This window comes from Leptosomus discolor, chromosome 4 (assembly GCF_034619465.1).
Source record: "Leptosomus discolor isolate bLepDis1 chromosome 4, bLepDis1.hap2, whole genome shotgun sequence".
Taxonomy (NCBI): domain Eukaryota; kingdom Metazoa; phylum Chordata; class Aves; order Leptosomiformes; family Leptosomidae; genus Leptosomus; species Leptosomus discolor.
The window spans coordinates 40,704,165-40,720,530 of NC_141394.1; the positions used below are offsets into that span (position 1 = coordinate 40,704,165).

Here is a 16,366-nt window from a genome sequence, read left to right on the forward strand (position 1 = left end):
GCCCTTCTTAAATACTTCCACTGTTATTTCCTATGCAGTAGACAAATATTTAGAGTAGATTCAACAATATTAGACTACTGCTTCTATTACTACTACAACTCAAGTAGTAGATTCTGAGATTCTATCTTGTGAAAGCTGTAGCTTAACTTGAGAATGCACTTGGCCCAAAAGTTGACACTGCTCTGAGTAGCTATGTATCCAAGTCCTTCAAAACACAAACCAGCAGACTTTACAAGGTGTCCTCTGATTCCATTTCTTACTGCTGTCTCTGTAAGTAGTTTAACAGATGGGACTATTGTAGACCGTACTAACAGAAATAATTCTTCTTCATAATACACACATCAAACCAAACCACATTTATTTCATCAGTCACAAGTGCAAATATAGCAACAAGTCAGTTCAGCAAATTACAACACATAGAAAAGAATGTAATGTAAATGCTAAGTACACTGACAGACCAACTTCAAAAGAGCAGCAAAAAACAGTTTCTTCAAATAAAAACTTCTATTCTTTCTACTTGTAATCTAAAATAACATAATAAATCTAGATCAGGAATGTCTCTGCTAACTCATGTTTAGCCAGGTATTCTGTTATTAACAGTTTGCATTATCCAGTGTGCAAAAGGCCTGTCCAAGCTTCATATTAACAGATGTTTTGGTTTTAAGCAACTTTTACCCAATATTTAAATAATACAGTGCTGATACTAGGTAATATGTTCTGCTATTTGATATTACAAATTTAAGAACATATATTTAAAAAAGCTAAGACAAATTTCAGTGTATGTATACAATTCTACCTGGAACCAAAGTGGGCAACATTAAAGATAAAATTGAGTTGGTTTTGGTTTTTTTTTTTTTTTTTTAAAAGTTGTCTCATTTTTTTTGCATCATCTTTAAATCTGTAGTTAAAATATATGCAGTACTTACTTATAAAATAGAAAGCATTCCCATTAGGAAGATACTGCAGTGTAATTAGCCATTTTTCCCTACCACTTCGTAGCCAAGGAACAAGATTTATGCTTAACACCCAATCACTATTTTGCTTTACAGAAAAGCAAAAGTTGACTACCAGTATTAGCATCAGAATTTTTACACTGGAAATTTAGTTAGCCTTCTTCTTCATTATGAGTTGTTGCTTCTTCTCTTTTTCTTTATAAGCAATGAATTGAGAGTCTGTACCAAAGATTCTGTCCCACCACGTGAAGGTTGAAGCATAATTGCCGATAAAGTTCATGTGATGGAAATCATGGAAACGGGCCCCAGCATAGAAAGGCACCAAATGAAGAGGGTTCAGCGGAACATCATAGCCACTACAGAGGAAGGAGGAGGAAAAAAAGAAAAAGCAACTATAGTAAGGATTTTTCCCAGACATAAACCACAAAATATAGACACTACCTTGTCGTTTCTACAAAATAAAAGGATTTTTGGTATTATAAGGCGCTGAGGTAATTACTGTAATGCTGGCTTCATAGGAAAACAAGATACCTCCTATCCTAGCCAAATGCTTCTGTAAACTGTCCCACAATGGCTTTGGGACTTGCTGACACTTTCAGCTCAGTTTACTAGGCAACATAAAAAAATTTAAACAAGTCACCTAAAAGAAATCACAGTGGCTGACTTGCTGCTAGCTTAGCAGCTTTAACTGACTCAAGAATGACATCAGGAAGGAGGAAGGAGAAATAGCACTATCTTTTAATGACAAGCTATGAATATCAGCTCAGCTGCTCATCAAACAGCGTCTCAAATTAACTACAATTCTAGTATTTCTACTCTTATTTTCAGCTTACTGCAAGTTCTTCAAATGTTTGAAGTTCAAAATATATGATTAAGGTAGTATTAAAACCAGAACAGTTTGCTTCAGAGGGATTTCAACTCTTGCTTAGTAGTACTGGAAAGCATCTTACCACCACCTAGTGGGGAGAGCCCAAGGTAATGTGTTATAAGCACATCATGTGGACAACAAACTAAAACGATAATTATCGAAGGAGATTCATATTTTGCATCGATTACTTTAGGATATGTCTCAGTCTACAAGCAATCTATGACTAAACCAGCAATGAATGATTTGGATGATGAGTTCATTAGTAACTCAGGTTCCAGTAATACACTTGACACTCAGCTTACATTAAGACCCTATATGCTTCATAATATATTTACAGATACAAGGTCAAGTGTAATATCAGCATTTCAAAAATGAACTCTTACTGTCCCCTTCCTCTTTCTTTTGAACACAGGAAAGAAAAGCTCATTCATTTACAGATGAACCCAACTAAGCCTACTGGGATTTGCACTAGCATTTTGGAGCCAAATTTGAAAGAAGTCAGTTTTACTACAGAGACAAGTCTTGTCTTCTGTGTCTACAATAAATAAACAACCAAACAAAAGCAATTTATGTATTTATTTTAAACACAATCAGTGGCTGTATAGCCTACAGTTTCTCTTTCTGTGCAGGAAAACTGTCTGACAAAGTATTAAGTAGAAAGAACTCTTGGCTGGAATATCACTTTTTGCAGTTGATTTTTGGTGTTCTAATATGCATAAGGCCACTTGTACACCAAATATCAAGAGCCAGACATCCTAATGAGGCACCTAGCTTCCAAAACCCTCCTTGAGATGCTCTAGCTGACAGTCTACACTTTAATCAGCAAGATTTGCTATTAACACTATCTCAAAACAGAAAACAGTGATAACTGTTCAAGCTGCGTCATTCTTTGCAAGATGCATAAAAGCATTTCAGTGCAAAATAAATAGCAAGTCTCAGTGAAAGAGACAGGTAAATTTAAGACAGACTTAGGGAGAAGAGAAAATGCAATTATTAAAAAGCAATGAGGATTTCACCTGTGTACATCAATGGTTTCCATCAAGCGACATATCACCCATGCCCACAGAAGAATCACATGGTTACAGAAAACAACAATTCCAATAAAAAAGCCAGTTCCAAGGATAAGCGTTTCCAGAGGATGTGCATATTCTGCTTGCATTCCAAATGGAGACTAGAAAGAGATAACACACAGGAAAACAGTCACCATTTTCAATTTTATATACCCCCCAAAGAGAATCGCCATTTTGTGGTACTCTCCCCTTCCCACTACAAGACTACAACAGAACAAACAGAATGATGTTGCGGGTGAAGGAAGTGGTATGACTGAGCAAGGGCCTCAACACAGGTGTTCAACTCTTCACTGTGAAAACAGAAAACAGTATTCCAAGGTCATAAGGATTACCATTCCATGAGTGATTCCAGACACTTCACTACTAGTTGAAAAACTGAAAATTTTATTTAGGCTTACCGTTACCACAGGCCAAACTGTTAGTTCAGGAACATTAAAGTGTTTGGCAAGCTCCTATCAGCTTTGCTATACATCTAGTCTTGGAAGCAGAAGAAAGAAGGAAGCCAAAATACTCTCAGAATCAGGATTCACTTAGAAATTTATTTTAAAAATAAAAAATAAAACCTCCTCATCTTTGACAATTTCTTAAAATAAGTTCGTACCGTTCTGAGACTGAAATAAGATTTTCTTTCCTTTATATACACATATATATATATATACATATATATATATACACACACACACACACACGTCATTCCTACATCTGGTTTACCAAAAAAGACATTCATAGAGAGTTTTCAAAAGTGGAACACCATAGAAAGGAACAGTTTAAAAAAAAAAAAAAAGTGTTGACTTCGGTTTAAGGAAGGTTTTAAAATCATCGCCTTTCACCATCAGGGAAAGTTTTTAGAGAAACAGCCATTAGCCTACAGATCACTTGTGTGAACCCCTAACCGCTCTCAAGAATAATGGGCAGGACCTGCCCCTGTTACAGACCTGAGGGGCTCCCAAGAGCAAGAGGAAAACAGCAGCTGCTGCTGCTGCTGCTGCAGACGTACGTATATACGCGTGCACCAGTCCATACCAAGTTTCTCTGTTACCAGCAGCCTGTACAACCCACCCCCGACTCAGCAGCTTGCACTTCACCTTCGGCACAGTATAGGTTACATGTTGAAACACAGCAGTACGCAAACACAGTAGCACCGAGTTCAGTGATCCAGGGACAGTGCCATCTAACCTCAGCTGTACTAACCGTAAGCGCTGCTGGACCCTACCTGGCTCAGAACAGTGCCACCTCCAGTCAACCATGGCTCATTACCATGTCCCCAACGCCAGCGTCAACGCTGCTAAAGGCAGAACCACCCAAAATATCACTGTACTGCACTGCGCTCTTGATGCAGTATCACATAACTGGCTGTACTGCTTCCAGAGGCCCATATCCAAGTCTATCACCCTCCCGTGAATCAAGTGTGCTACACAGATGACACACACACACACAGGCCATGCAAGAGCTGCCTGTCCAGGGATTAGGATGCTCTGGATAACACCCTAGGTGGTGGAGAACTGACGAAAAATCAAAACCAGAAACCCACCATTTCTGCTCCCCTAGCAATGAGACTTAGAAATACACTTTTAAAAGCCTGCTTCACCTAGCTCAACAGATACTACCAAACCGTAGCACGAGTGTGATCTTTTATTCCCACTAAATGAAATAAAATTACAGGAGCTGTTTTCAGAATCAAAATGGATGACAGTTCCTGACAAAGAGCTCAAGACAAGACATCTATTCCATTGTTAGCAGGATACAAAATTCTTCAGTCTTTCAGATAAATTGTATGAAACCGCATATACTAAAAACTATTTAATAAATCAAGGAATACGTACAACGAACTCATGGTGAACCTTATGGATATACTTGTATATTCTCTTGTGATGCAGCAACCTATGCAGGAAATAATGCCAGGCATCCTCAATCACTGCACATCCAAAACACTGGGCAACCAGAACATACCTTTAAAAAGCAGAAGAGATGTTAGTTATAAAATACACTAGCAGACGCACAATCTTGAAAGAGAAAATAGTTTATATGCTAGTGAAGGTGGGAAATGTTTATGCCTATTACTGAGTTACAGCTGACACTACCTTTTTAACATACTAAAAATATTAATTACCAGGTACAAGGACTAGTGTGCTTATCAGCTCATCTGTTGATACGCTGAAGTGAGTTAGCACGCAGTATAACAAGCTGTCATTTCAATGTTACACATGCAGTCTATAGAGAACACCCATAGACTGTGTAAGACCTAGATATAAAAAAATAATTAAAAAAAAAAAAGAACTACATCAGCTATCTAAACCAGATAGAAAATAGCTTTCCAAGAAAGATGACCTTCTGTTGTAAAGAACAGCTATCAGGGCACAGGCTGGGGGAGAAGGAGGCATTTATAGGTAATTCAGCTTTGTTTAAAAGTATATCAGCTTAGTGCAAAAAAAAGGAGAATGTGAAGCAGGTGGTACATTCTCTCCCTTGAGGAACACACTGCTGCTATGGCATAAAACAAGGCGGAGGGAAGAAACACTTAGGAGGAATCAAAAAATTTCGGATTAAAAAACCCCAGAAAGTCCCATATTTAACATCATGACTCTTGCTTTGTTTCCATAAAGTCCCTCCTAATCCCCCTTCTTCCAAGTATCAGAACATTTTGACGCCATTAAAAAAAAAAAAAAATCTAGAAAGCTCTAATTAGCTCTTATAGAAGTTAAGCATCAACAGAAGCAAGATTACAAACACGGTTTACAAGGCCAAAAAATTATTGTGTATCAGAGCTGAGGACACTATTTGTTAAACTTTGTGCCTCCAGCTGTGTGTAACTCTGCATCAACATACGAAAAAAATCTACCTACCATCTAGGCATCTCTTCCCACTCATACGGGATGTTAAAATACTCTGTGAAGTAATACGTGCCACAAATCAGAGGAAGCTGAATGAAAAAATGGTTGAAGAGGAGTGTTTTGAAACACTTCCACTGTTTTTCCCATGTTTCTGGTTTATCCTAAGAAGAAGCAAAAAGAATCGGTTGTGTTACATGTTTCTATTGCACATAACTGCAGTGCTGCAAAAATTACTTTGGAGGCAGTTCCATTTCACCTTGGAAGTCAGACAGCAGGTCTTCCAACAATACAAAATAACTCAGGCAATACAAGTTACATGGGATTGGATTCAGTTTCATCAAAAGCTTTTGTTTTTCTAGCCCAGCGTTCTATAAAATTTAAAGTAAGCCTCCTTTAATGGAAGTTGGCTTTGCCAGTCGCCCCAAACTATTCTTGTTATTTCAGTGTTTGTAATGAGCAGGAACATCTCACATTCAACAGTTTAACACAAATCTAAATTTGCTTTTCTTCTTCACACCACAGAATGTATTTCCATAGCTAAAATAATACAAAAAGAAGCTGAAGACACAAGTCTGTGAAGAAGTAAGTTGTCTGGGAAACATCCAGTTTTTGCAAAGAGACATTAGACCAATTACAACAGTCATTTCAGAAGACGGTATTATTAATTTCCAATTCATATTACAATGAACTAGGGGAAAACAATAATCTTCAGATCCTGGATGTGCCTGTACTACCAATTAGGAGTGTGCAGTCCATCCCAGGCTTTCTCCATTGTTCAAATATTTCAAAATCCTTTCAAGGGGGTGTGCATTGAGGTAGTTTGAAAGAGATGCTATTAAATAAGCACACTATGTAATTCTTTTATAATACTAAGACACACCTCTGTCACCAGATTCAATGATTCTATTACACATTCCCCTGCTGATATATAAACTATATATATAAAAACTTTGCTAACATACAGATTGGCATACCCTTTTCTCTCTCTACCACCATGGTGGAAAGGATACCCTCCCTCAGAAAAAACTCCTTTCCTTCCACAAAACCCACTTCTCTTTTTCTCCTCATACACATTGTAATTTTGCTCTGTCACTTCCAGAATGTCTGAGTGGTAGAGGAAATGGGGTCATATAAATGGGAAACTAGGATACTACAGTATATGTTCTTCACGTGTTCTTCACAAAGTTCACAACTTTGTCTTACCTGCTGAATTTTATACTTTTGCATGTACGGTATAAATTGAAAGACAAATCCAGGCACACAGAGCAAGAAGTATGAAACTTCATGAACTATAAGTGATCCCCAAGTTGCAATCTGGAACTTTGTGTAGTTATCCAGCATGTAATTCCAGGCATTTTTAAATGGTTGCTGCAGCGGATTGTCAGGCAAGAAGGAGTCTATATATTCAACCGCCAGATAAGCAGAGTTTAAGATATTAACACTGTCGTTCATTGCCATCATTCAAACATAAAACATCACAATTACAGTTCTTCTATGGTTGTCTGTAAGTAACCTGCAAATTTTGAGAAAAATTGAATAAACAGCAGTTAATCTTCAGAACAACAATATTACCTATCTTACTTGTTATCCAGTTTTAAAGTAAAAACAGGGAAGGGGAGAACAGATTCTCCTTCCACAGAATAGTGTAAAAGAATAAAGCTTAAGATTGGTTTAAGAGGCAAACCAACTTGAGAGGCAGTCATCTTGAGATTAGGTCAAGTGAGTAAAAGAATAAATAAATATTCATTATTACCCAATTTTATTTCAATCTTATTTCATTTCTTTTTTTTTGCAGAATAATTGTATTCTGTACTACAAAAGTACAGAAAGGTTCAAGCCATTTAGAAATCAAATTAGACATGATTTCTTGATTATCCAGCCTTATTCTTTTCATAGCTGTGAGCCAGAATCCACGCAAACTACGTCAACACAGAAGACCATCTCTAGAATGTGGCTGGCCTGGGGCAATCCACCTTTCCATAAGTAATGGAGTTGCCATTATAGCCTCCAAAAGCGGAGGCAGTGCTCCTAGAGGGGCCCCGAACCTCTGCCATTTTCACAGAGTAGGCTGTTTATTGGTTTGGGTGAGGCCACCTTTAAAGATCACCTAGTCCAACCCCCCTGCCATGTGCAGGGACACCTTCCCCTAGACCAGGTTGCTCAAAGCCCCATCAGGCCTGGCCTTGAGCACTTCCAGGGAGGGGGCAGCCGCAGCTGCTCTGGGAAACCTGTTCCAGCGTCTCACCATTCCCATCGTAAAAAAAAAAAACCCGTTGTCCTCGTGCCCGATCTAAACCTCCCCTTTTTTTAGTCTAAAATCATTGCCCCTTGCCTTGTTGCTACAGGCCTCAGCAAAAAGTCTTTCTTGATCTTTCCTGGAAGCCCCCGTAAGGCCGCAGTAAGGTCTCCCGAGAGCCTCCTATTTTTCGGGCTGAACAACCCCAACTCTCTCAGCCTCTCTCCCCAGGCCACTGATCACTTCCACCGCCCTCCCCCGGACCCGCTCCGGCAGGTCCATCTTCCACTCCAGAAGGCGTATGCCGCTCACAGGCCAGAGGACGCTGGTTAGTCCCAGTCGATACATTCAGCCTAGGTCCAGCATAAACACTGCCCCGAGCTCGGTATCCAGCGACATTCGCTGTCGTTTTTCTCTCCCAGCAACAGCATCAAGACGCTACCATTTCCTATTAACAGCAAACATCATTTTTTTAAACGGTAAACACGTCATAGCAGATGCCCCGGGAGCTTACAACCCGAGCTCCTGAGCCGACGGGCAGGACAGACTACTCGCCCTCCCGGAGGGGCAGCCGGCTAGCCGAGGGGCCAGCGGCCCAGGTTGCGCCTGGAGCAGGCTCGTCCGTCGCGGCCAGCCCGTGCGAGGATCCTGCGAGGAAGCAGACGGTCGCTGGCACATGCCGCCAGCTGACAGCGGCCACCCGCCGGACGGCGACGGGAGGAAAGCCCAGGGGAGACGCCCGGCCGGCGGCACCCGCGCCCAGCTGGCCCTCCGCGCTGAGCGCCAAGGTACGGGGGTTCCACCGGCAGGAGCCGCACAGCCGGCCAGGCACCCGCACCCCCAGTGCCCGCCCGCCTTCCCCCGCGGCCCCTCACCTGAGTGGCAGCGACGGCCCCTCACACCGGGGCGGAAACAGCAGCGGCGGCGGCAGCAACGGCAGCAGCTCCCGCAGAGGCAATAACTGCCGGGGCCGCCCGCTCTTCAAGCGCGCCCTCCCATTGGCCGCGCAGCTGCCCCGGGCGCGTCACCCATTGGCTGACTGGCGGCAGCGGCGGAGAGTCAGGCGTGAGGAGGGCCGGGACGGAGCTGCAGTGCCCGCGCACCGATTGGCTGAAGGGGTGGAGTGAGGATAGTGAGACCTCGGCGCGCGGCCAATGAGGCGGGAGAGAGGCCGGGTGACGTTGAAGACGTGATGAGGAGGAGACCGGCTCCTCGGGTGGACGGGGGTGGGCGCAGCGGGCCGGGCGGCGTGCTTCGCCCCGGGTTACCGCACGGCCGGCACGGCCGCGAGGGGCTGCGGGAGGTGCCGAGAAGCACCGCCGCGGGAGGGGAGTCCGAGCGGGGCCCGGCGGGCGGCGGCGGCCGTTGCGGGAAGCCGCTCGTCGCCCAGAGGGGAGCCCCCGCTGCCGGGTACCTCCACCCGCGCCGCTCCCCCCGCCTCGCAGAAGGCGGCGTCGGCTCCTCCCGCAGAGCAGCAGAGCGCGGCGGGGCGGGCCGAGCGCCCGCAGACCGGCTGCCTTGCTGCGGTGAACAAGAGGACCGAAGTACTGGGGCAGGGCCCGGTAGCGATGGACCAGAACCCCCTTCGTTGAGTTCGGCTTCACGCTGGTAAAATTCTACAAGTTCAAATGTATAATTCAAACAAAAGGTCTGCAGTGAAACCCGCTACCGCAACCCCCCATGGGGTATACAATATCAACAGTAAAACACAATCCTCCGTTTAATTTCAGCATCTGCAAAAAAAAAACCCAACCTGTTACCCTCAGCTGCGACACTAGTTTCAGAGCTCAAATGGTTTCTCTGGAACTTAGAGGTGGCCATGACTTTAAACAATTGAAAAACAAAGCTTTCAGAAACAGACCTGCAGCAAACCTGTGACATTTACATGACCAGTTCCTAACCTTAGTAATGGTTTTCAATTTGCTTGCACACAGATCTTTAGAACACCAGCTTCCCTCTCCCACACCCCACCCCACCCCCCCCCCCAAAAAAAAAAAACACATCTTCACTGATGTAAAGGTTATTTGGTTTGAGACTTGTACTGAGAAACACAAGTTTTAAGCAACTTGTTGGCATTAGGAAACAATATACAAACTTTTATTTGAAGAAAATGTCTCAAATACGACAATAACTTTGGTCATGTTAAAAGGAGGCCATCCAAGAATGAATAAAAATGAGCTGCTTTATAAGCATGGCCACATACAGTATATTCAGATATTAGCTAATAGAAGCTAAGGTTACACGCATAAATAGGCCTTAGTACCATGCAAGTTCAACGCAATTTCATACATTCATTATAAATTTTCAGTTATTTTCATGCCAAATCACCTTTTGGATATAACTGTAGGAAAGAATAACATCTAAATGCGACCAAAATTGAACAGAAAAAAATCATAGGTACAGACAACGTTTTTATTAAAAAGATCTGGAAATTACACCTGTTCATGAAGTGTTATACCAACTCTGATCTCCTTCAGTGGGAATTAGTAGTGTTAAGCATTGTTACATATCAAAAAATACAACTCTGTTTTACAACATAGTACTGACATATTCAAAGTACTGTGCCAAATTATAAATAGTAAAATCAGGTTTTGAAGAATTTCAATAGAAAGCAACTTATGCTCACACGAACATATGCACATAGTATAGTATGTAACAAAAGTTTTATAAAAGGAAACAAATTTACCCCATGCCAGCTTGAATTACTGAGGTGGGATTCAATATCTACTATGAAGACTGACAGTTCATTTCTTTAAATATATTTATTAGTCTCTGGAAAAAATAAGACAAAAATTTACTTTCACCAGAATGCACACCGTTCTTCACTGACAATCCGTTTCTCAGTCATGACTGATCTAAGTCAGTCCTTACGAAAGTGGCTTTTTTATTTTTGAAGACTTGCAATAAAAAAAATGGTCCACTAGACTTAAAAAATTCAATCAGCTTCTGCTCAACTGCAGAATAATCCTACGCATTGCTTCTACCTAGAGTAATCTTCATCATCTGTCATCCGTAATTGTAGACAGTCACATCCTCCACTGTGACTCAAGGTGCAGCTACAAGTAGAGAAGTGCTTAGATACTCAGTCACTTCAAATACACTTGTTGAAGGCTGCTTCTAGTGCATAATCAAGTTGAAAATCCCTTTACTGATCATAATGGTTTGTCAATAACTGTAACACCTAGAGTGAGGAGAAAAAAAGGCTTAAGTCTTCAGGTGGTATTTAAAAAAAAAAATCAAGAATATGAAAGTAAGGTTTTAATATAACACCTTGCAACTAGCATAACATCAAAAAACTGTGCACCACCAATGTTCATAGTTTCCCTACTTTCTCTCTGACAGTTGTCCGAATCAGTGCAAAGTTCTGAAAAATCTCTGTAACTTGAAAAAATTTGCCATTACTCAAGTTTACTTTAATTTTATTATCAGTGAAATATATTCTTATTCACTTAAATAACTCATTTGAGAAAACTCAACTATTGAAGGAAAAGATTCCTGAAACTGCTCTTGTTTGCCAAATATCAAATCCCAAAGAACTTCAGAACTGGACCCTGTAGATTGAGATGCAAATTTCCGGTAAATAAAAAAAAGGACTGGTCATACCATAATAATCTTGCTGACTCACCACTTACGTGCTAAATTCCTCTTGAGTACAGTTTAATACCATTTTTTTTCCTTACAGTGAATAATCGTTTGAAGTCATCATTCAAAACATACCATCAGATTCTTCATACCCATTCTAGTATCTTGGGTTTTACCTTAGAAAGGACTTTATTTGGATGCTTTGTCAAATTTATTCTAGCTGTTATACTGCAAAAAGGCTGTTAAAAAAAATACCTATACACATTACCTGCATAGCTCCTTCCGGTACTCATACAAGATGACACAACTGTCCATTTATCAGTTGTTGGATTATAATATTCCACTGTTGATAAATTACAGGAACCGTCATCTCCTCCAACTACATACAAGAGACCATTTACAGCACAAACACCTAAAAGAAACAGGAAACTAATATAAAAATAGCGATTGGCTTGTTCACCCCATAAAAGCATGGTTTCTATTCTGCAACATCATGAAAGCAGCAGAAATCCAGGAACATGCCATTTACACCAAATGATATTACCACTATTTTAAAGTAATTGTTGCATATACCTGCATTCCTTCTGCACATGTTCATGTCTGCAACCTGCTTCCACGTACTGGAGACGGGATCAAACACTTCAACACTTTTTCTTACCAAAGGACCATCGTGACCACCTACTGCATACAATAAATTGTTTAACACACCAACACCTGTGAACATATGAAAATACTCAAAATTAACCAGAGGATGGCTTGACTGATACAAAGGAGAAACAACAGATATTATGTCCACTGACATAAATCCTTCATCCAGTCAATGTTAGGAACTATTTCAGAAAACATTTGGGTCAGGATTCATTAAAGCAAAGAGACAGTAACTACAGCAAGACACTGATAAAATGTCTTGCACGCCCATCTACCATATTGCAGCATACAAAGACCAGCGCTGTTCTGCAACAGAAGGTTTAGAAAATTTTGGATGAAAAATGATGTGCGGGAGAATGAGGATTGTTGAAATTTAGGACTAATCAGAAGTGACAGTAAATGAGACTGTGTGCTCAGCCAGCATAACAGAAATCTGACAAGATGATAAAGCATAAGTGAATTTTTAGAAAGTAAAACTGTGCAGTACAGAGGATAAAAGCTGAATGGATAGACGTTATACAATAGGGATGCTTCCGCTGAAGGGCTGGAATACCTTGTAAAGTTATGTATGAAACGAAAGTAAACAGAGTGAGCATCTTCCTCCTCCAGGATTTGCAGGAGAATACCAAGCTTCTTTGAACCAAGCTTCAGTTATCAAAATATCCAAAAGGATATTAAAGGATCTACTTTACTCCTAGGGTCTCCTTTACAACAAAAGTTTATCAATCTGTAAGCTTGGGATGAAGGAAAAAATAAAGCTGGTCTGTATCTACTTGCTAATTGGGCTGCACATATTGAAAAGATGGTAATAGGGGAAGCAGAAAGGAAGGCCTGTTTGTTTATTCCCCACTTTATAATGCACTATTAGAACAAAAACGTAACAGATTCCAGAAAGGTAGGGGTTTTTTTTTGCATTAAAACTAATGAGTGATGGACCATAAAGACAACTGAAAAAACACTACTACTGAAGTACATTGGGAAATCTAATATGTGTCACATTGCAGATTATGAAACTTGAAGCTGACATACAGATTTGCAAATACAGTTCTTAAAGTGTTCCAAGGAAACAAATCCAAAAAAGGAAAGGGCACAAGTTAAAATCATTATTAAAGGGAAACAGCAAATATGAATGCAAAAGATCAGTTAAGTCCTTCAGAGAAAAAAAAATGCTGGGTTAAAAAAAAAAAAAAAGGAGAACCCCAAGACTTTAATAGCCAGCTGAAATATCTTTGAAAATGTATCACTAATACTGTATGTAAGAGCCATTCTATATGGGGAGAGAAATGACTCCTGCTGAATTAACTACATTTTCTTATTAAAAAGACAGATTTTAATAATTAAAGGAAGAGGGGAAGGAAACATGTAAGAGTTAACTGGTATGGCATATATGAAAAATAGCTTCTCAATAGGACACTTTTTAAATAAATCATGCTATGTAATGCTTTATCAGTGATACTCACTACTAACATTTCCCCATATCCTTCCCAGTTGATTTAATTCCTCTTTTATTGCTATTATTTCTAGCTATCATGTCACAGCATAGTGTGACAGCTTTTCTTTCTCCCACTCTGATCACACTTCATTAGACAGGATAATACAACATTCATCTTTTGTAGGATTAAACATTAAAGAGCTAGAAGGAGGGTGTCCTGGTTTGAGCTAAAACAGAATTTTAGTTTAAGTACATGATGTGCTATAAATCCCCCCACCCAGGCTTCCTGTACAGTTACCAATCTTCTTATTCAGTGCGTAGTTTTCCCTCTGCCACATTACCATTTTCTCTTTGATAGCTTCTTGTTTTTAATAACGTCCTCCGTTCCTCTTTGGTGCTTCATTTTCCCTTAATCCCACACCCAGTTTCCAAGTCCTACCTTATTTCTTGCTCCTTCCGTCTGTATCCTCTTGTTGCCGTCTTCTGAGTTCTCCTTTCTTTGTTATTTTTCTTTCCTGCCCATTTTTCAGGACCCTGTCTTATATCTCTCATCCCTCCCAAAAGGCCTATATCTGGATCTGAAGTTCCTCATCCCAATATGTTGCTGGAAACAGATCTGTCCCCGTATTGATCAACTGAGAAGCAGTTGGAACTAAAGAAGAGTAACTGAGGGTTAACCTCTGAAGTTGCTTTTGAATGAAGCTGAAGCCATAGGAACAGAAGAGACAGGCTTAAGTTCCTTGAGACGACCAGAGATCCAAAGGTTTAATACAGAAACAAAATTCTCTTTAGTTAGCACCCATAACACCACCAGGACTGATTGCCAGTTGAAACAGTTCTGGTGGTTTTGGATATTTGGCCACTACAGCCAAGCTCAATCAATAGTCACGGTTTTTACATTACCACCCACTCCCCGTCCACGCACAAGTATAATTTTCCATGTATTTAACAGAGCGGCACAGAAGAATGTTGATTATTTTACTCAATTATATGAATCTGAAATAACTGACTACATTTACTTTTCTTCTCCATTTTTTTTTTTTTTTTTTTTTTTTTTTTTTTTTAAATCGGAGGACAAGGTAAAAGGCAGCAGAAAGTTGAGTGAACAAACACAGTCCTGAACTCTGGGACAAGGGGAGGGAGGAGAGGGGCAGAAAGATCCCAGTAGTTAGTGTATCTAAGGCACTGAATTTCAGTCATGGAAATAATTCAACATTTAAAAAAAAAAAATCTGTAAATATCTAGTGTATAAATAGGCTACAAGCACAATGATAGTTTGCAAAACCAGAGTATTTAAAAAAAACAATGCTGAGATAAAATGGGTGTGCAGGCAGATTACAAAATGAAACTTTGTCACAACCCACCAACACTCTTTGTCTTTATAATTTGTAATTTTCCTATTTATTTATGTATTTTCCTCAAAAGTTGCCAGTGTTAGACAGGAGTATTTAATGGTTGCCTTACTGCAATTCTGGCTAGTTTTTAATCCAGAATTTACTTCCAAGAGGCACAGACTGATTAACTAGAAGTTTCACAAGACAACTATGTTTTCTTGAGATATAGTGTATCATGTTTCCTTCATTAACATCACAGTTTCAGCTTAGAAACACAATCAAAACATTACCTTTAGCAATAAGAGACATCAACTTGCTGATTTTGTAAGGATATAATGGAAGGATCACAAACTAAGTATCTTAATTTTAGTAACAATTTTAATACTTTTATATATTTCTTTTGAAATAATTTGTATTTATTTTAAACATCATTATACAGATTAAAAACTCTTCAGAGTTTATAAAGAATAATGGAAAGCAAGATGAAAAGTTGGAATAACTAGTAATCATCTACTGAGCATACTAGCACTCCATCCAGTTTTATTTGTAGCAACATCTCTTCCAATTACGAAGCACATTAATGCAATCATCAGTAGATATTTGGAGGGTGTTGCTAAAAAGCACCATTAAGTACTCGGCAAAAAAGTGACTTCAACTAAAAAAATAGAGGAGAAAAATAGTATCATGCAATTTGACTTGAAAAAGTCCATGGGAACACAACTAGAGAAATAAAACAACTTCTGTGAGTTGAAAAAACCTGAAATACCAAAAGACAAATAGAGGATAGTGAACAGTAAGAGATTTGAGTCCATAATATAAATAGATAATGAAAATGCTAAAGTCTATATGAAGCCGTAGAAGCATCATTTCATTAAACAAAAGCGGAATACCACAGGCACTTTTGATGTCTTTAAAGATATACATACTCAGAATTGCAAGAAGGAAAAAAAAAATCCACAAAAAAAATAAGGAAGAGATTTTTAAGATTATAAAGAAATAAATGGATATACCTTGGCTAAACGATAAGGAAGGATAACATGTAGTAGCCTATACATATCCAAAGGATGTAAACACCAGGTGATGAGAAGAATTACTGAAGATGAAACAAAGGGTACATAAGTGGAAGTAATAGGATGAAACCAGTAATACAAACTTAAGAATGAACAAGCATAAAATTTCCTGCAGTGAATCAGAACGCACAACATGTCCTCCATAGAGGTGGAAATCTAGCCACAGTTCACACGTAAAGTCAGCCTGAAAACACTATTAGAAAAATCAGCCCTACACTGGCAAACAGACATCTTTGAAGAAATGATTTTTTTTTCGTCCTGGCCATGTAGGTTTTGATACTTCGGTACTGAGGTGATATTAAACTGATTGTCACATTCCATGCATATGAGTCTGTATGTTAA

At 39.7% G+C, this 16,366-nt stretch overlaps 2 protein-coding genes across 2 annotated transcripts in view; both read right to left on the reverse strand.

Moving 5' to 3' along the window:
• Window positions 1-1,017: 1,017 nt before the first annotated feature.
• MSMO1 (methylsterol monooxygenase 1) lies at window positions 1,018-8,872 on the reverse strand. The gene is made up of 6 exons (XM_086464347.1): window positions 8,834-8,872; window positions 6,926-7,235; window positions 5,735-5,883; window positions 4,715-4,841; window positions 2,838-2,992; window positions 1,018-1,309 (listed from the first exon to the last, which is right to left on the reverse strand). The coding sequence occupies exons 2-6, from the start codon at window positions 7,181-7,183 to the stop codon at window positions 1,102-1,104; spliced, it is 897 nt and encodes a 298-aa protein (XP_086320473.1). The 5' UTR covers window positions 7,184-7,235; window positions 8,834-8,872; the 3' UTR covers window positions 1,018-1,101.
• Window positions 8,873-10,291: 1,419 nt separating this feature from the next.
• Window positions 10,292-16,366, reverse strand: part of KLHL2 (kelch like family member 2) — a 62,205-nt gene continuing 56,130 nt past the window's right edge. The window contains exons 13-15 of the mRNA XM_086464768.1: window positions 12,114-12,254; window positions 11,809-11,952; window positions 10,292-11,139 (exon numbers count right to left, since the gene is read on the reverse strand). Of these exons, the coding sequence (XP_086320894.1) occupies window positions 11,111-11,139; window positions 11,809-11,952; window positions 12,114-12,254 (314 nt within the window). The 3' untranslated portion in view covers window positions 10,292-11,110. The remainder of the gene's footprint in view (window positions 11,140-11,808; window positions 11,953-12,113; window positions 12,255-16,366) is intronic.